Source organism: Gracilinanus agilis, chromosome 1 (genome assembly GCF_016433145.1).
Source record: "Gracilinanus agilis isolate LMUSP501 chromosome 1, AgileGrace, whole genome shotgun sequence".
Lineage (NCBI taxonomy): Eukaryota > Metazoa > Chordata > Mammalia > Didelphimorphia > Didelphidae > Gracilinanus > Gracilinanus agilis.
The window spans coordinates 449105254-449126963 of record NC_058130.1 but is presented as its reverse complement, the minus strand read 5'-3'; the positions used below and the strand labels follow the sequence as shown (position 1 = coordinate 449126963).

The window sequence follows — 21710 nt, the reverse complement described above, 5'->3', positions numbered from 1 at the left end:
ACATGTAATTGAAAAAATGTTAAAAAGAATGAGTTTTTTTAAAAGAAGCTTGTTTTTATTTTAAAACCCTTTACAACCTGCCCCCTAGCTAGCTTTTGAGCTTTATTATGCATCATTTCTCCTCTTGCACTTTGTGTTCAGTCTGGCTCTTCTTCACACATGACACTATATCCCATCTCTGCATTCGTATTGGTTGTCCCCCATGTCAGTCCCACATCAAACTTCACCTAGAATTCCTAGCTTTCTTCTGATCTGTACAAGGGACATCCACATAAAAAGGTTTTCTGGATTCTCTCCCAACTCTAGCTTCCAATCCCCTCTGGCAAAATTTATATTATATTTATATATACAATAATTTATATGTATACATATATTTATATTTATATACACAATATATTTATATGTATATATTTATATATGCAATATGTTTATATATAAATATAATATAAATTTTGCCAGAGGGAATTTGAAGTATATATATATATGTGTGTGTATATATATGTATATAGATATAGATATAGATATAGAATATATGAGAGAAGAATATTCTTCCTTATGTCCATGTTGTTTCCCCTGGTAGAATATAAAATCTCTGAGGTGAAGGACTGTTTCATTGAAACTTTCATTTTTTGCAGTTTCATTCTTTGTAGTTCCTATCAGAGTTAAAACTCATTAATTGCTTGTTGATTATTTTAGGTTTTAAAATTCATCATTAGGTATCATCCCTACACAAATCCACTTTATACTTCTTTTTTTTTTTAAACCCTTAACTTCTGTGTATTGGCTCCTAGGTGGAAGAGTGGTAAGGGTGGGCAATGGGGGTCAAGTGACTTGCCCAGGGTCACACAGTAAGAAGTGTCTGAGGCCAGCTTTGAACCTAGGACCTCCTGTCTCTAGGCCTGACTCTCAATCCACTGAGCTACCCAGCTGCCCCCTCACTTTATACTTCTTAATGAAGTAATCTCTCCCTCTCTTCAGGCTTCATGATCATAAAAGGGCAGTTTGGTGAAGTGTATTTTATTTTAATATTTCTTCTCATTGAGTCATTTTCTCTTTGATCCATTCTGATTTTCAGGTTGCTCATCACTTCTTGCACATTTTAAGATTTACCTCTACATTTATTCTCCTTGTTGTTCTTTCCTCCCTATTTTTCCATTTTGTATGGAAAACTTGTATGTAACTACCGGTTACTCAGTAGTACTTCATGTCTAAGATGCTGTGTTGGCCCCATCCTACCTGGATGCAGGATCTGACACAGATTCCCAGAATTCTACTCCAGGCCTGTCACCAGATCTCCAAAGATATCCATGACACAAAAAAGGCCAAGAACCAACCCCTGCTCTAGAACAAAGAGAGTAGTTTTCATAATCCATAGCACCAGAGAATGTTAAAGCTGAATAAAACCTCATAGTTCCAACTAACCATATCATTTTAAAGATAAGGAATGGGAGGTAGAGATAAGTGAAGTAACTTGCCTAAAAAGGGATACTTTGAGTCTCCTTGGCCAAGTACACGCCCTTAAAAACAAAAAAATAAAACCTCCTGTCTTAGAATCAACAGTAAGGCAAAAGAATGGTAAGGGCTAGGATTAAGTGATTTGCCTAGGGTTACATATCTAGGAACTGTCTCATTCCAGATTTGAACCCAGAACCTCTCATCTCTAGGCTTAGATACTTCATTAATCCACTAAGCCACTTCACTGCTCATACATCTTTTTTTTTTTTAATGGACAAAACTGGGACTTTTTTTTTTCAGTACACATTGCATTTCTTTTTTTGTTTTATTCCCAAGTGTTTTAATATCTTTGCGTACTGCATTTTAACCTAGAAGCTACTTCCAAGTGCTGGTAGAAAGAGTATTAGATTTAGCAATGGAGGAACTGTCTCTTCCACTTATTATATTTGCAAACAGGCATTATTAGAGAAAAGTGTGCATTTTTATTCCTTGTGGATATCTGGGGTTGTCTAGAACTGCTGGACAAATGACTTCAGGTAGTAATGATTATTAGCCCAAGTAATGAATCCCCTTGAAGTGGTTCCATGTGCTTGAATATGCACTATTCAAAGTTGTAATTATATAAAATGTGCCTATTGGTTCCAGCTCAATAGAAATATGTAGTGGGACTTTGAATATCTTTACCATTTCAGCGGATTTATCATTCATGCTAATGAAGGTCTAGCCATATGACAATAATGACAAGTCATTTTTGTATAACCTTTTAAAGTTTATAGAACTCTTGTTTGACTCTCACAACAGCCCAGTAATCTGCAGGTGCTGCTAGTCAGAGCAAACCCAGGCCTCTAACTATATATCTAATATTCTCTCATTTTTACCCTTCCTGATCCCCATGACTGCTAGTACCCTTGTTCCTTGGAGTACCTTTGTGTATCTTTTGTATTTATTCTTTGTATACTTATAAGTATATAAGTTGTCTTTCTTCATAGCTTCTTGAGAATAGGGACTTTAATTTTTTATCTTCATGTCGCCAGTACCTGGCATAGTGTCTGGCACATAGTAAGCATTAAAAATGCTCCTTGATTGGTTAGGTTAAAGCTTCATTTTACAGTTTGAATGACCTGAGGTTCAGAGAGGTTGAGTGGCCTGTCCATTGTTAGGAATAGCTGGTGTTTCCAGCAAGATTTTCGAACTTCAATCTGCCTGACTCACAACCACTGTTTTATTATGCCACAGTGTCTCTAGTATTTAGAAAATATGATTCCATAGTTATTATTATTATTGTTGTTAAATATATTCTACATTTCAAATATATTAGTTTTCTGCAGTGGAAAAGAGATTGCAATAGTATGTTCAAGTGAAATGTATTCTTTTGATTCCTTATAAATTAATATAAGTATTATTTATTATCTGATACTAGTACACACTCGTAAAAAATTATGGAAGGAGGAGGATAATATGAGTAAGCTAAAATTTAAGCATTCATGTTGCTATGGGTGTGCAGAAATAGCCTGGGCTACCCCTTATGATTTATTCACACATCAGCACATGATTTCTTTGGCTTCCATTAAGTTGACTGAAATAGGCATGGTAATTTTTCCACTCCTCCCATAGCCTCCCATATACTCTCCAGTGATGAATGCAGTCCAAGGCAGGAACACTAGGGAAATGTAGTGTACTAGAAACTAGAAAGATAACCTTTGGTAGAATATATTCTCTCCTCTCTCATTCCCTGCCCCCTCCAACCCTAGTTCTTCACATTGCTGTGAATCAATAACTAACTAATATCTTGCAGGAAGCCATCAAAGCCGTGACGTTTAGCACAGCTTATCACCAGCTCTGACAAGTCAGCATAGCAGGTTGTCAGGAGGATGGAAACTCCACACTCAGTTTACCCTATATGATTCTTTTTACAGTGGCATTCGCTTCCATTGAAACTGTTGCAATCAGTATCCTTATTCAGCCCCAGGGAGACACAGAAAAACAATACAGGTTCATGGCAAGAACAACCACAGTCACAGACTACCCACTATCCCAAAATAAACCCCTATACAAACCCCCAGAGTATAGAAACTTTGCCTAGAATCAGCCTAGCAAAAAACCAGCAGTTAGTAAGTTAATGCAAATTTCTAAATTCCCCAGCAAGAAAGTACCTGGCCTGGGTTTGTTCTCAAACTCCCACAGACTAAGGAAACAGTGAAACACAAGGAAAATAGGGTAATGACAAATTAGCACAGAATCACCCTTCCAGAACTGCATTCTTATTAAGAAAGAACAGCAAATATAGTTTTAAAAAAATAGAGAAATATGAAAGAACAAAATGGGAACAAAATTTGGATATAATCAACTACCATAACTATCTCCTTGATTGATGATAGGTATGAATAGTATAACGTAATAATATACATGATTTAATTAGTTAAAATATAATTAACTATTATGCTTAGCTAGGAAATGATGTTCTTGTACCTTATGGATGGCTGAAAATAATAAATTCCAACTAAGCCATTCCGTAATGAATAATTCTTGACAAGCTTGCTCCTTTGTTTAACCACAGTAAGATAATTAGTAAATGCCAATCATATGATGTTTCAAAAGTTAATATGTGATTTCGAATGTATGGGAAAATCAAAACCTGTATGAGATCATAAAGAAAGAAGGGTATAAAAATAAAAATCAGCAGATGGCAACAGAGAACAGCCTCTGCAATTCCACTTGCACTCTGGCTCGTTTTTCATTTCATTTTCACCACACCATCCCACCTCCAGAGACCCTCCCAAGCAGAGAGCAGGCCCTTCGAAATATCTGAATTATTTGAGTATGTATAGAAGAACAGCAGACTCACAAGAGGTCAAGCCTAGAAAGTTGTTCCAAATGATCAACAGTGATAGTCTTAGTTATTATCGGCAATCCAGTGATCCAGGACAGTTTCTTTTGCTAGTTTGTTTTTTTGTTTTTCCTTTTTAAATCCTTACCTTTCGTCTTGGAATCAATATTAAGTATTGGTTCCAAGACAGAAAATCAGTAAGGACTAGGCAATTGGGGTTAAGTGACTTGCCCAGGGTCACACAGCTAGGATGTCTGAGGTTAGATTTGAACCCAGGACCTCCCGTCTCTTGGCCTGACTCTCAATTCACTGAGCCACCCAGCTGACCCAGATCCAGGACTGTTCTGAGGGACTTTTGACAAAGGATGCTATATCCACCTCCAGAGAAAGAACTGTTGGACTCAGAATGCAGATGAAACATACCACTTATCACTTGTTTATTTGAGTTTATGTTTTGAGGTTTTGGTTTTGTAAGATTATTCACTTACAAAAATGAACAACATGGAAATATGTTTTGCATGATAACACATGTATAACCCAGATCAAATTGTCTGCCAAGCACCAGGAGGGGGAAGGGAAGGGAGGAAGGAAGATAAGTTTGATTATATAACTTAGGAAACTTGTGTGGAAATTTGTTATCACATGTAATTGGTAAAAAATAAGTCAATAAAATAAATAAATACTTTAAATTAAAAAAAAAAGTTGCTCCAAGCATAGGTTTCTTTCATTGTAGTACTTTAATAGATGAGTGAAGACTAGGCCTAAACAGTATTCATTTTCTTGGCTTGAACTATTCCTATAATAATTATATTACCTGAATATGAATGGTGTTGTTTCCTCTCCTCTCCCTCTTTATGTCCATTCCTGTTATTCCATTGTTAAAGGAGATTCCCACTAGAGAAGCTGCCTCCATTCATCTAGATTGGAAAATATCTGTAGTTTATAATAATAAATTTAGGTCAGAGGCATCTGGGTGAGAGTGCCCTAAGCTGCAGTCATTAAAACCTGAGTTCACATTTCACCATAGACATTTAACTTGTGATGTAACCCTGAGCCACTTAACTTCTGTTTAGCTCAGTTTCCTCAAATATAAAATGGGGATAAGTATAGCATGTATCTTGAAAAGTTGTTTTGAGGTTCTAATAAGTTAATATTTATCAGGTGCCTAGAATAGTGCCTGGCATCTGGTAGGCATTCCAAAAATACTTATTCCCTCTTTCCCTTATAGAATTTCAGGGGACATTGAGGTATATTAAGTGATTTGTTCCCACTCACATAATTAATATGTGTTAAAGACAGGACTGAAACCCAATTTAAAAAATTTCCCCCTCTCAATTATATGTAGAAACAATTTTTTAAAAACCCTTACCTTCTGCCTTAGGATCAATATGCTATATACTGTGTGAGATATCTAGTTTCTGACAAAGTGTTTTTCAGTTTTCCTAGCAATTTTTGTCAGATAGGAGTTCTTGTCTCAAAAGCTTGGATCTTTGCATTTATCAGGCACTAAATTACTCTTTTATTTAGTACTATGTACTGTGTCTCCCTCATCTATTCAACAGATCCATGACTCTGTTTCTTAGCCAATATGAGATTGTCTTTATGATTAACACTTTGTGATATAGTTTGAGGTCTGATACTGCTAGGCCACTTTCCTTCACATTGTCTTTTTGTTGATTGACTTGTTGTTCTTGGCCTTTTTGTTCTTCCAGATGAACTTTGATATTTTTTAATAGCTCTATAAAATAATTTTTTCATATTTGGCATGGCACTAAGTAAATTAATTTAGGTAAGATTGTTATATTTATTATATTGGCTCAGCCTACCTACATGAAAATTAATTAAACGTTATTAATTAATGTGGCAGCAACATTCGGGATGAATTAGAATGGGGGAATGCTGAGTTTTTAAATCTTAATTCTCAGAAGAAGTTATAGTGCATACTGTTTTTAGCTTTCCATTACACACATATAATTGAAATTGGGGATAGGGATAGATAGGTCTGTGGTTTCATTGGTTTAAGAAACTTCTGGATGAGGGAACTTCCTGTACCGAAAAAAAGTCTGTGCTCTCTTGGTAATTTATAGTCTTAGAGAGTTGCTTCAGTCACTCACTGAAAGGTTAAGTGACTTCCTATCAGTCTTTGTCAAGTAAGGGACTTAAATGAAGGCTTTGAGGACACCTTTTCAATCTACTATGCTATGCTGCCTCTTTGCCATATTTTATATTTTAAGTGTTACTATAATTGGTAGATGATTAACACAATTAAAGTCATAATTTGAAATAAGTTTTTATCTACATTAAGTTTTTAAAATATATGACTGAATGTGAAATTATAACATCTGTAAGAATTTTAGCTATAAGGCTAAATCTGTATATTTTCTGCCTAGATAGTTTCATTATATTAAACTCAATCTTGATATAGGAAAACAATGGTTTGATAGGCTGAATTTCCATATTAGCACCTAGTGCTGTTAGTTTGATTTGCACATGATATGATAAGGGGCTAATAATATGAGAAGATGACCTACATGGCACAGGATGATTTCAGTCATAGCAACACAATATTTATCCTAACTGCAAAGAATCAAGCTGCTAATTAAAGCCTGCAACCTTTTCCAGAGATTAAGCCAAATGCAATAAAAAAAAAAAAACCATCTCCCATTCCTTAACCAGATAAGGTTGAGTTCTAGAAACCACCACTATAAGTAATGTCTTTTCCTTTAGGCTACAACTTTGGGCATGATTTCTACATTCTTCATGATTTTATTTTCATATTTTAAAACTCACATTTTTAAAAAAGGGTTTTTTGAGATGGGGGGAAGTGTGGGAGTGTAACCATTTAACCCATCTGTTATAAATCATTAATCACCATGACTTTCAACAAAGCTATCTTTGGTTGAGTACATAGGGTAAATAGACATATTTATATAATCAAAGATTACAAATATATACAATAATAAAAATTAAAAAAATATTTGTGTACATCAAGAATGTCATTTCACATCCTCTGAAAAGTAACAGCACCCAGAGTTAAATCTATATCATATGAGTGGACATAGCATATATGTATATATCATGCATTATCCACATATTCATAGCAAAGTGCCAAATCCATAAAGGTAGATTTTTTTCTTTTTTTAAATCTTTGTATCCTAAGTATGTAGCACAGTTCCTGGCACATAGAGTTAATTAATGGAAAGATGCTCCTACTTTGTGCAAGGCTCAGTGATTGGTTAAAATTGCTGGGACAATAGCTAGAAAGTAGTTTGGCAGAAACTAGGTATGGACTGGTATCTTACATCATTCACTAAGATAAGAGCAAAATGGATACATGATAAAAGGAAATATAGTAAACAAATTAGAGGAATGGACAACATATTATCTATCAGATTTATGAATAGGAAAAGAATTTATGAGTAAACAAGAGATGGGAAGCACTGTGAGATATAAAATGGATCATTTTAAATATATTAAATTGAAAAGTTTTGGCATCAATAAAACAAATGTTGCCAAGATTAGAAGGAAAGCAGAAAATTGGGGTAGGGGGGATTTTCATAGTCTCCTGAATAGAGATCTCATATTGAAAATATACAGAGAATTTTATTATACTCATGAGAATAAAAACCATCTCTCCATTGGTAAAAGGGCAAAAGACATATGAATAGAGAGTTTTTGGATGAAGTCAAAGCCATATACAGGTATATGAAAAAAATGTTCAAAATCACTGCTGATTTAAGGAAATGCAAACTAAAACAAATCTGAGGCATCATCTCACATCCACTAGATTGGCTAAAGTGACAAATGTTGGGAGGGGATATGGAAAAATGGGAACACTGATACACTGTTGGTAGACCTGGGAACTGATAATTTTGGAGATCAATTTGGAATTAGGCCCGGAGATCTATAAAACTGTGCCAAACCCTTAGACTCAGCTGGGACTGTTTCCCAAGGAGATCAGGGAAGAAGGGGGGAAAAAACCCTATATACTTCAAAGTATGTATAGCAGCTCTCTTTGTGGTGGCAAAGGTCTGGAAATTGAGGATATGTCCATCAGTTGGGGGATGGCTAAACATGTAGTATATGATTGTAGTGGAATACTACTACATTGTAAGAAATGATGAGGAGATTAATTTTTTTAAAACTTGGAAAGAAAAGAATTACATAGGGAGTAGAATCAAGGGAATGTTGTATATAGCTACAGATTTGATATTTGAAGAATAACTTGTGAATGCTCACTTCCAGAGAATGAACTGAGAAGTGGAAACATGAAAGACATAATCTGTATGTTTTGCTGGATGATGCCTTCTCTAGTATGGGGAGGAGAGAGAGGGACTGAACTAAAAATAACATTGCATAGAAGATAAAGCAAGTTCAGAGAGACTCAGACAAGCAGGATAGCTATGAAATTATTTTATTATACACTTTAGAAAGTTGTATGCAATAGAGATTTCCAGTTTCATATACAATCCTATTATTGTTTTTTTAACCCTAACTTTCCATCTTAGAATCAATACTGTGGTTCCAAGCCAGAAACACAATAAAGGCTATGAAATGCAGGTTAAGTAACTTGCCTAGGGTTATACAGGTAGGAAGGGTCTGATGTCACATTTGAACCCAGGACCTTTCATCTCTCAAGCCAGGCTCTCAATCTATTGAGCCACCTAGTTGGCCCTCTTCTGTTCTTTTTATAGAAATGTTCATGTCTGTTTGTGTCTGCTAAGTTCAGAGTAATAGAAAATAAAAATTATGAAAAAAGAGACATTATTGCGAATTAAAAAGAAAAATAAAATACTCCCTTCTTGCTAGGGGCTTTATTGTGCTCCTGGAAACAACATATACACATGTAAATTGTGTACATAACACAGTTATAGACACACACACACATACACACACACACACAAAGTAATTTGCAGGAAGTGGAAGCAGCTGGAAAGGGGTTAGGAAAGACTTCATTCAGGAGGTAGCACTTTAATTGACCCTTGAAAGATATGCTTGATAAATATTTGATGACTAAAATAGAATTAAATAAAAGAACAAAGGGATGGGTGAATAGGCAGGTGGTTTTGAGGTGAAGGTGGCAGATGATCTAGGAGGTCATATTGGATATTCTCAGTCTTTTCAATAAAATAAAAGGGGAAAATCATCTCCTAAGAGACATTTCAGTATGAGTAGAGCTGGAGGCTTGAGGAAAGAGAAAAAGATTTGTATCTTTTGTAGTCATTGGGAATATGATTGGGAGTCAACATTACATTTTTTGTCAAATTGTTAATGGACTCTATCCTCTTTATCCTTTAGAATGTTTCCTAAGTGCCCTTGTTACCCTGAACCTGTTGTGTCATAGGCCTTTTCATCTCCTCTAGTGACCTTTAATCCAATAGTCCCTCAAAGTGAAACTGTAAAAGTTACTTTTAATTTAGATTTAAACTTTTCCTACATACATCAGTTACTAAATCCTAAACACAGTTTCTAAAAATGATAAAGAAATTATAATATGCAACATTTGAAACCACAAAATAAGTGATATGGAAACTGTCGAGATTGCATTTACTTAAGGGCTTTTTTTGCTAGACTTTTTATCAATCTAGCATTTCAGCCCCATATATTTATTTTTTTAAACCCTTACCTTCAATCAATACTGTGTATTGGTTCCAAAGCAGAAGAGCAGTAAGTAAGGGCTAGGCAATGGGGATTAAGTGACTTGCCTACAGTCACCTAGCTAGGAAGTGTCTGAGGTCAGATTTGAATCCAGGACCTCCTGCCTCTAGACCTAGCTTTCTGCCCACCGAGCCACCTAGCTTCCCCCTTTCTAACTACTTTCTAACCCCTCTTGCTACTTTCCTTTTGGTTTTAGTTTCTATAGCCCTGCCCAGTAGACTTTGCTTCACTTCACAGTTCCATACCTTCCATGGTTCTTTCTGGCTTGCTTCCCTGCCTCCCCAGGCACCATGATGCTGAAGTGCCCTATTTTCATCTTCCCCCAGTTTCCTGCCCGGATCAGCTTCTGGTTAACACAATATCCAACCCAGATGAGGAATCTGAGCACTAGAATCTGTAGTGGGGTGAAATGAAAGGAAAGAGAGGGTGGGAAACGAAAGTCTGCATGTTCCTGGTATAGATATTTGTGTTTGCATGTGGGCAAATTCACGGGGCAAGAGGTAGGTCAGGCAAAGTAATTTGTTTAAAATCCAGTTACTCAAAAATGACTTCACTTCCCAAAGTAGGTCTCAGCTTACTATCTATAAAATGAAGATTGAGTTTAGATGGCCTAAAAGATCCCTTTAAGCTCTCATATCATACATTTTTGCCTAGAGCATTCACTAATGGGTATGGGAATGTGTGAGTGTGTGTGATAGATTCATCACACCTAAGAGGGAGGATTTGACCTCTTTTTACCTCTTATGACAGAAGTGGCCAAAATGTAGGCTGAGGTTAGATTTCTCTTTGTTTGATCTGTTATCCTTTCTTTTCTTTTTCTTTTTCCTCATTCTGAATAAAAGAGATGGAAAGGTAGAAAAATACTTGATTTTTAAAGTTTACCTATTTTTATCATCAGACCACTGACTTTCACCCAGACATACACAGTCAGCTCAGCATATTTATAACGAAGTAATATTGGCTAGACTCTATCTTTAAAAGCCCTTATTATAGCCATCATGAATTCTTATTAGTAAATTTAACCTCCTATGTAATCTCTCCTTCCCCTAATCCTTAAAGAAGGCTCAGGTTTTTAATATTCTAAATCCATTCAGTGATGCATATTCAAATAACATTGTTGGTCTACTTTCGTGGCCATCACAACTAGTTAAAATATAAACATCAGTTAAATTTGTAAATATAAATTAAATGAAAGAGATGACTATAGGTCAGAAGTTCTGAGAGAAGCAAAGAAATAAAATGTATTTCCATACCCTTTCTATTGGCAACATAGATCAGTAAGACCAGGAGATTATTTTATGTTCCTAGAAAATAAGGTACCTTCTGCTCCCTAAAAAAGCCATACATATATATCTCATTTAGAATCTTAGAAAAATAAATTGCTTCTGTGTTCTTTGTAGCAGTATAAAATAAAGGCTAGTGCCATACCCACCCCTGAAGTGGATTTAGAGGAAGCTAACCACTCATAATCCATGTTAATTTGCCAGCTCAAGTTTATATGACTAAGAAGTCACTTTTTTCTCCTGTATTTGAGCAAAGCCATTTAGTTGCACAGAGGGGTACAGCCCAAAGGGAATATGCCTTGAGTAGAAATTGAGAGATGAAATAATTTGGGCTCCCCTCCACTTTCATGTAGGGTTGTCCATGAGAATGCCAAGGATTTAAAAAGGAGAATGTCAAAGAGAGTCAAAGGATTCTTTTCTCCAGAGGAATGTATATTCTCTGTCACAGAAAAGAATCAGCCAAGCTTTGAAGAAATTAGTTAATCCCTACTCTTGGTCCTGAAATAAAAACAAAGCTAGGCACACATTGGTGTAAATTTAGTATTTTAAAGCTAAAAAATTGAAAAGTCTAAGCAGTATTTTTAAAAGTACTAAAATAAACATCATGGGTAGCTCTCATTTTAAGAAGCATTAATTTAATACTGCACATACTTATATCTCTTACATACATATCTATGGAATAGGAATTTCCAACCCAGCTGAATCTTCCCAAAAGTACTCCTTTTTTGTGACTGCCTCCTTTTAGGATTTCTTTTCCCTTCCCTTTGCAGCAATTTAGAATGGAAGTTATAAAATGAGTCTCTTAGCACACATATTTTAGTGGTTTGGTTATCCTAATATTCATGCTTTGAATTGATTGCTTATTTCTACCTAAGATCTAGAGTGATGGAAGGACATTCAGACCCTTGTCTCAGTTAGTCACCGACACACAGCTTGTGGTTAACTGATTTCCTAAGGGAATATTTTCATCATTTCAGTTAGTAAATGAGTCAGTCATAAAACAAATCCTAAAGAAAACAGATGAGATTCTCCTCAATGCTGAGTCACTTCTTGGTGGCAAGAGAAGCCTTATAGTTATAGGTACTTAACACTGTTATGTTTAGGCTTTAGAAAGTTATCAGTGCTCAGTTGAGGTAATGCAAATAAATACCTAAATATTCAATTCATGGGAGGGAGATGCATATCTAATTCCAGACTCCTTCAGCATCCTTCCTCATCTGGAACAATTAAAACTAAAAATTTAACTCTGGTGTGTGTGTGTGTGTGTGATGTGAGAGTAAGGTGGGAAACTCCTTGTCCTGTTCACCATTGGGATGTAAAGTTAGAAGCTGAGTTTAGTTCATCTCATGGACTATATAAGAATGAAAGCAAATGCCAGTAGCTGATGAGGTATTGTATCTGGAGCCAGGTTCTCCCAAGAATAAATATTGGTGAGAATTGGAAGCTTGTAAGTAGTGCCATGCTGTCAGTATTTTGTGGTGCTGCTTGGTTGACTTCGATCTGTTCTTACAGTTTAGAGAGCATTAGGATTTCTGGAACTTCTCTACAGAGACTTATTTTAACTGAAGCCTGAATGATTCACTATAATCTTCAGCCTTGCCAACTTGAACTATTTTCTGATAGTGATCTGGTGGATACCCTTCAGGGATAGGTCAACTTCAAACCTCAGCTTCTTTGAGAGCCCTCAGTCAGCTTGAGCTTGATCTTTCTTAAAGTCTAATTTGGATTAGAACATGTGGGATAGGATTTTCTATTCAGTGCTCTAACTACTCAGGATTCCCCAGTGTAACTCAGTGTTTGAAGTAGTCTAATTGTACTGGAACTAGAGTTTAGGGGGGGTCACTAACTTAGTAACATTCTTCTTTTCATTTGGTAGTTAAATTCCTAGTCTCCCAAAACCAGTGTTATAACAGGAAATTATAACTGGTTATAAGAAAATGTTACCTTCTTTTGTTGCATCATTGACATATGAAAAATATGAATCATATGTACATCAGTAATCCTTTCAGTTTAGTAAAAGTAGAATCATGGAATTTTAGAATTGGAAGGAACCTAGAGGCCAACCTTTTGGGACCTTAGTTTCCCTATCTGTAAAGCAAGCAGATTCTAGTACATAACATGCTGTCATCCTAAAATTATCATTGTTCTCTTTACCTTCAGTTTCTATATCCCTACCCTATTGAGTTGTATTATTTCGCATCTTTTTATCCCCTTGCCCCTAACACAAAGCCTTCCATGTAGTAGGCACTTAATGAATTATTAATTGAATTGAATTGAAATGGATCTAATCCAATTGTCTTCCCCAGAATTATAAAGCCCCTGAGAAATGATGAGTTAACCATCCCTAGCTGAAAGCTTTTCCAGTTAAAGGAAACTTATGGCTTTATCATCTAGCCTATTGTATTCTTGAGCAACTCTCATTGTTAAAAAATTCTTCATATCGAATTTCTTATAGCTTCCCCTCAAAGACCTGAATTTTGCCCCTAATACTGACCTATCTATCATTGTAAGTTTAAACTCTCTTCTTTGAAGACAGCTATTATGCTTCCCTCATCCTTCCCCTTTGCCTCCTTTCAGTTCTTCATTCATTAAACATTCAACAAACATCAACAAAATGTTCTTGATAAATAATTAGCCACAGTGGTAAGCTCTTAATTGTGAAATAAAACTTCCTTTATGTGGTAGAATGCAGAGTAGTGAGTCTTGGATTTGGAGTCTACAAACCCAAGTTTGGACTCTGGTTCTTTTCACTTATGACTTGAACGACCTTGGGCTTCCTTTGTCTTTCTAGACCTCAGTTTCCATTGGATTAAATTATTTCGAAGATCCCTTCAATTTTTAAAAGACCAGGATCTCTGATTAAAACAGATAAACTAGTGGCTTAAAAACACACACACACACACACACACACACACACACACACACATCTTGACATCTTGTGTTTAAATCTAGGACTTAGTTCTTAAACTGGTTTGTGTGGGCTACGAGGAGTACCGTGAGATAACTATAGCCAGGTTGTGTAGTCAGCAGTTTAAGGGCTGTACAACTCTTTTTGAAATGAGATACAATATTAGCTAAAGTCTACCCACTCCAAAATGTTAATAGTGCATTTTGTTCAAATTGATTGTTTCTTTGAACCTCTGCGTAATATTTGTAGCTTACATTTAAATATCACTTTACAGTTAGCAATGCTCTTCTTTGCAAGAACTCTGAGACACAAATACTGAAATCCAAGAATCAAATAAGAGACAGTGTGGTGTAATATCAGTAAGCCCTGGGTTTGAACTTTGCCCCCAGCACTTAACCTGTGCTGGGCCACCATGGACAAATCACTTAACCTCTTTAAGCTTCAGGAATAATAATATCTGACATAATACCAGATGTAGTTGTTATGTGGATCAGATGAGATTATGTCTGTGAAGCACTTCACACACTTTAAAGTGCTATGTATACATTCTAATTATTACAATGAGATGAGTACTTAACATGGGTTTGAATTTATCACCCTAAGATTAAGATTAGAAGCCTGGTATGATACCATACTGTGTCATCTGAGCTAGCTAAAACAATTAGCATAAAGCTATAGTAGTTATATACAAAAAAAGGGTTAAGAACAGAATAGTATTATATATTATGTGGCAATATATAATAATCTTAACATTTCATATTGATACTATTACACATAATAATCTTGATATTCTATATTAATATATAACATTAATATTCTATACTATATGATACATCAATATACTAATTTTAATATTCTGTATTAAGATATGAAGAGTTGTAGGTGCTAGAGAGACAGGATGGGAAGAAACTGGTTATAAGATCACAAGAGGCAGAAACAGGAGCAATCTTGTCATTAGAGTATACTCCAGATCATCTTAGCTATTGAGACACAATAAGGTTTTTTGGGGGCACTTCAGTTATCCTAAAATCAAGAGCTTTCTCTGCCAAAAGCAGAGTAAGTGTTAATTTCTTCCTTAGTTTTGTCTTTCAAAATTGGAGGAGCCAATGAAGAGGATATCTAATCTTGGTCTGATTCTCACAAATAGCTACCCTGCTCTGGGAACACTGCATCTGGCATATTTATTCTGTATGCAATATTCTGGGAAGGACATTGATAAGCTGGGGAGTGTCTGGAGGTGGGAACTTAGGATGATGTCAAAGGTCAACAAGAATGTGTCCTGTGAAGATTGATGAGTTGAAGCAAATGACAATTTTTAGCTGAAGAAAAGAAGATTGGTTGTGTAGTTGACTGAGGCATGACACATAAAGTACAGGACCTGGAGTGAGGAAGATGAGAGTTCAAATCAGGCATCAGATACTTACTAGCTGGGCAAATAACTTAATCTTGTTTGCCTCAGGTTCTTCATCTATCAAATGAGCTGGAAAAGGAAATGGCAAATTCTAGTTTCTTTGTCAATAAAACCCCAAATGGAGGGGGGGGGGTCACAAAGAGTTGGATACAATTGAAATAATTGAACAACATGATGTGGAATAGGGATTAGATTTGCTCTTTTTTGGTCTCAGATGAAAGAACAAGGAACAGTGGGTAAAAATCAAAGACAGACTAATCTAAGCTTGTTGCAAGAGAAAACTTCCAGTCAGTTTGGAGCTTTTCCAGAAATAATGGCTGCCTCAGAAAGTAGTGGGGCCTCTCTCACTAAAGATCTTCAAGTGAGAAGGCTGGACGCCCACCTCATAGTTATGTTATATAATACAAATTCCATTTAGGTACAGATTGGATCTTATGCTACTGAAGTCCCTTCCAACTTTCAAATTCCATGATTCTGTGATTCTCTAAATTCTTTTATGTTGTTCACTCATGTCTGACCCTTTGTTAACAGTATTTGAGTTTTTCTTGGCAAAAGTACTGGAATGGTTTGCCATTTCCTTCCTCAACTCATTTAACAAAAGAGGAAACTGAGGCAAACAAGATTAAATTATTTGCCCAGGGTCACATAGCTAGTAAGTATCTGAGGTCAAATTTGAACTCAGGAAGATGAGTCTTCCTGACTCTGAGCCTGGTATTCTACACTGTGCCACCTAGCTGCCATTTTATTACAATTGTTTAAAATTTAGGACAAATTTCAAAATTCTGATAACTCAAAAGAATAGGGGGAAAATGATCTCTTGTATTTATGGCATTCTATAAAGGCTACATACTGAGTTTTGTTTTGTTTTGTTTTCCCCAAAAATATTTATCAAAAAATCTAAAAACTGGAAAGAGACTTTTGAAAGCATATAGTCTTAACTCACACAAGAGATCATCTATCCTTTCCCTGAAGATCTTTAGTGAAAGAGGGATACCTACAACCTCCCAAGACAACCTATTTCACTGTTGGATTGCTATAATTGTTGGGGGAAGGGAAAATTAATTTCTGCATAAATTCTTGTTATTCATAGTTCTGCCATGTAGGGCCAAAGTGAAGAAGTCATTTAATCCCTTTTCTACTATGAAAACTCTTTAAATAATTGAAAATAACTGTAATGCCCCCTTCCTCCTACTTTTATTTCCTGCCAGTTTTTTAAACCCCAGAAATTACTACCAGCATCTCCCTAGAACTGAATTTCTGAGGGTAGGAAGTAATTTAAAATTTCAAGGAAAGGTGAATGAGAGCATTTCTGTCAATATCATAGGCTCACACCACATGTGGTTCATGCATTGTTATCGCAGCATAGGAATCTCTTCAATGGTCATTAAAATGCAAGCTCTGTTGAGGAATTCAGTATCATAATAATAAATTGGCACATGCTTTAAAGATATAAACAAGATATAAAATATTTTTTTCATTAAATTGTCAGATCAAGTAAGGATTTGATCAATTTGGATTCTGGGTTTAGGGGTCAAGATCCAGGAGTAATCCTCTTAGTCCTAGAATGTCTTTCAATACCTGGGGCTTTCTCACCCTATCATGTCCTACTGCCATTCTGGGGTCCCGCTTCTCTCATTGTTGATTTCCTGTGGGAGCCTCCATTTTGGGGACAGATCTAGACCAGTCTTGCTTCATTCCCCTCTGAGCTATATTTCTGGCTGTTAAGAATTTGCTTCTACTTATATCCCTTCCCCAGCAGCACCTATTAGTGCCTATTTTTCTGCATCATCTCCAGCATTTGTCATTTTCCTTTTCTGTCATGTTAGCCAATCTGATGAGCATGAGGTGCTACCTCAGAGTTATTTTCAATGTGCATTTCTCTAATTATTAGTGGTTTAGCAGCTTCATTATTAGCCTAAGACTCTATGCCCATGATGGCAAACCTATGGCACACAGAGAACCTCTCTGTGGGCGCACGCATGCTGTTGCCCACCAGAGTTAGTTACTAAAAAGGCAGAAGGACTTGAGTGGAACTGCTCCCTTCCCCCTCTCCACCATGCCTTCTCATCCCTCTGCCCAGCAACACAATGAAAGTACTTACCCCCTCCCCTGAGCAGAGTGTGTGGGCCACTTCCCTCCCTTTCTCTCTTCCCTGTCTGGGGTAAGGCAGGTGGAGGGGGGGGTGTGTGGATTGGGGAGGAACTGGCATACAGTCTGGGGGAGGTGAGGCATGGCATGTGGTCTCTAAAAGGTTCCTCATCACTCTATCTGCTCTATGCTATTTTGGTCCAAAATCTTGAATATGATCTTTCCAGGACCACTTAAAAAAATATGTGTGCATATGTCTGTTAGTCTGTCTCTCTAATCTATAATTTATCTGTTTCTCCTCTTTGGGAAATAAAAGTTGAAACAAAAATTAAAATTGTTTTTCTTTACTCTTAAAAATTGTGTGTGTGGGGCAGTAATGGGCTTTAAAAATATCTTAGACTTCCAAATTGGCTCCTTGCCAGTATCAGAAGGCTTTACTGGAACCTATTTTGTCTTGATTAAACAAATGTGGATACCTAGGCACATATTCTATCTGAGTTAGAAAGCTCAGGTGCTGATACTGCAATGGTGAATTTTTCTTGGAAAAATGACTGACATTGTCCTCTGAAGAAATACCAGTGTACAGTGATGACATTTCTTGGAGTAAGAGAGGGAAAAAAATCAACTCCAGCTACATTTTTGCCAAGTGAATGGTTGTGACATCTAGCAAACATTGCTGGGTACTATCACAGTTACAACACCTTCTGCTTCCAAGCTCCCAGCTTTAACTTGAGGGATACGAGATTTGATAGTCCACACTAAAGTTTCGGATCACCTGTGGTGTATCTGTTCTTAGGGCTCACTGCCCTGCCACGTTTAGAAAAGAAAAAAAACAAAAGCAAAGAAAAGGAACAGGCCTCTGTGAAGTCATCCAAATAAAGGTTAATAACTGGGTGGTGATGCCTTCTCACAAGACTGAAGAGAAATGCTTGGCAGCTGAACAGCCCTTGCTCCCCAGCTGCCTGTCATGGTACTTGGAGTAAGAGGTGACAGACCTGTTTATTTATAGAAGGGGCCAATAACAAAGACAGGACTGGGAGCTTCATTCAGGACCAGCAGGAAGTGTGTAAACACTGACTTGAGGAGCAGGGAGCACTCTTCTCCAAAGGAGAAGAACACTGGCTGGGTAGTTTTCCTATTGACATCTTTAACTCAAGTTGAAAAGAGCCTATCATTGGAATAATTACCTTGGTGTAGAAGTGCTGTTGTTGCATCTCCTTTTTTTTTATTAAAAGGCTGAAATGCCTGAAGGTGAGGACTTTGGACAAGGCGAAAGGTAGGCTTCAAATATTTTTTTTCTTTCTTTGCCTTTTAAAGACAGGCCTGCTGTGGATTATTTTTAAGTTAAAAATTAGATATCTTCAAAAATACTTGCTTAAAGAAATCTATAAATCTGAGAACATTGAAAGAATGATCAGCTAATTTACTTTTATATAGATTAAAGGCAGAGATTTATTAGTTCTCTATTCCTAGAAATATATAATAACATAATTAAGACAATATATTTCTATATATTGATATATTAAGATAAAAAATGAGGATAGCTTGCCACCTTAAGAATAAAGTTGAAATTACTGTTGTCCCCTGTGTAAAAATTATTTAAATCTATGGTTTCTGAGCTTAACTTTAAATCATACTTGTTCGAAAGCTAAGGTATTTTGTATTTTTAGATATGATTTCTTGTTTATACTTGTGAACTACTTGAACTGCTAAAATTATTTCGTATCAAATCAAGCAACTTATTTTTATATTTTAAAAACTTCTTTATGACAGTTCATAGTTTGAAAGAAATCATTCTGACAATTGTAAGCACTACATTAATGAACAATATTGAAGGTTTTATTGTGCTTCAGTTATAGTGGGTGGGATAAAATGTGGCATCTATTTGGTGATATCGACCAATTTCTTTTAAAAATTTTACACTTAAAAAATATATACACAGAAGATAGAACCTATTCTATATACAAAACAGAAAAAGAAAGATGACGGGGTAGGAAACTTCAACTGTCTAGTGCATATGCCTTGTCTTTCCTTTTTTAGCTTATATTATTATTGTATATATTATTATGTTAGATACATAATATATGTTTATTATATTATATTATATTATATCATTATTATATTATATTATATCATTATTATATTGTTATTCTTAAAACTTTTACCTTGTCATTAGAATGAATACTGTGTATTGGTTCCAAGGCAGAAGAGCACACTAGGGTTAGACAATAGGGGTTAGTTAAATGACTTGCCCAGGGTTACACAGCTAGGAAGTGTCTGAAGCCAAGATCTGAAACTGTGAACTCCCATCTCTAGACCTGATTCTCAATCCACCGAGCCACCCAGCTGCCCACCTTTTAGAGCATATTATAAATTCAACATACCACTTTCAAAGATGTCCTGTTTCTTTGCGCCTCCTTTGTAATTTAATTCTTTCCTTTTTGTACATTTTAAAGAAATGATTAATTCATCTTTTTCTTTCCTTCCTTTTTCTTTTTGGCAGTATTATTACTCCACTTGCCTCCCATGTCAGCAATTTCCATCTATAGTAAAATTCTCCATTTTCATCGTGGTAATTCTTTAAGTGAATATGTTAACTAGGCAAAGGAAATATAACTTGAGCAAATGGAATTCATAATAATGGAATTGATAAATTCCATTAAATTCTATAAAAATTAATTCCATAAAAATGGAATTCATAATACAAATGAACAAAAACAGCCTTGCTTTAAACATGAGTGGTCTTATTAACATTATCTTTCAAATTTAGTGGGAGAATCTGTTACTCTATAGAATTTCTCAAATGATCAATTTTTTTATAAAAGACTTTCTTGTTTTGACCTAAGTAAAAGAAATATAATTATTTGGATTCAGGTAGTGCTTCTGATGCTAAATGGAAATGTGACTGCCTACAAGTTACTTATCAAATTATCAACCTATGTGGTTAAATACTTTCCTTTTCAACTATATAGTTTTTACTTTTTGCTCCTCTCTAACCTCCTGTTCCCCCAATTCTGTACCAACATGATATTTGGTTAATAGTCAATTTATATAAGAGGTACCTTTTCAAATAACTGAGGTAGAATTCCGTATTAAGAAGACTATACTTAAGATTTTGATGGCTAGATGAGGAATATAAGGTAGTAAATTATTCCCTTCTGTTTCTTTTTTCAAATATAATTTCAGAAATATGATTTCATAAATCATTTTCAGAAAACTGGAAAAGATTGGTTTGACTTTGAGATGACACATTTGGAACCTCAATACATTTGATAATTTATATATGCCAGTGTGATGGCTAATTGTATAAGTTGTTTATCAGTTGCAGTAAATATCAGAGGGTATGAGCACATAGGCAAAAGAATTTTAGAATTGGGATAGTGTGGGGAGCATCTTAATAGCTGTTGTTTTAATGAGTTATATAACATTGTCACTTTTAAATGAAAGAGTAATTGGTTGTTAATGATAAATTATTCTTAAATAACAGTTGATTATAATTCAAACATCACCCAGAAGGAAAGATAATATATGGGACTACATAAAAGGAATTCCCATAGATGCCCAGGGGGCAGCCTAGCTTTTTCATAAATTCTGGTGAGCTAAGTAACATTGTACTCCCAGGGAAAGAATTTGTCACATAAAGATCTAAATAATCTTCCCAGAGGATTTTGTTTCTCATAGGTTCTAAGGCAGAAAAGGACCCAAGAGATAATCTACTCTAGAGTCTATCCAAACAGTTGCTAGTCTGTGGGATATAATGGATTCAACATTAGCAAAATTACCTCACTGTTCCAGGCCTAGAAAATAACGAATTCCTCTCAAATTCCAAAGTTCCATGATTTTGTAAGTTTGCTCTTTCTCACCCTCATCCTCTTTCTCTGTAATTGCCTATCCTTCAGATTATTATTAAAATCTCTTTAGGAGAAAGGAATATTGCCAGTGGATGATTCTTTCAGAGCATAGAAGGGATATTGCATCTAGAGTAAATTATATTTGTGTGGGGGGTAAGTTAGCTTTACTCAGTTTCTGTGATGGGGGACTAGGGGTAGAGACGGCTGTGTACAAGGAATTATGAATTTC

General features: G+C 35.6%; 1 protein-coding gene across 2 annotated transcripts in view; it reads left to right on the top strand.

The window, feature by feature from the left end:
• Nucleotides 1–21710, top strand: part of RETREG1 (reticulophagy regulator 1) — a 188902-nt gene that overhangs the window by 116347 nt on the left and 50845 nt on the right. The window contains exon 1 of one of the 2 annotated variants that reach the window (XM_044665570.1): nt 18135–18906. The exons of the other annotated variant lie outside the window; for it this stretch is intronic. Within the exon in view, the coding sequence (XP_044521505.1) occupies nt 18872–18906 (35 nt within the window). The 5' untranslated portion in view covers nt 18135–18871. Of the gene's footprint in view, nt 1–18134; nt 18907–21710 lie in introns of those variants that run through there. 2 annotated transcript variants of the gene reach the window in all.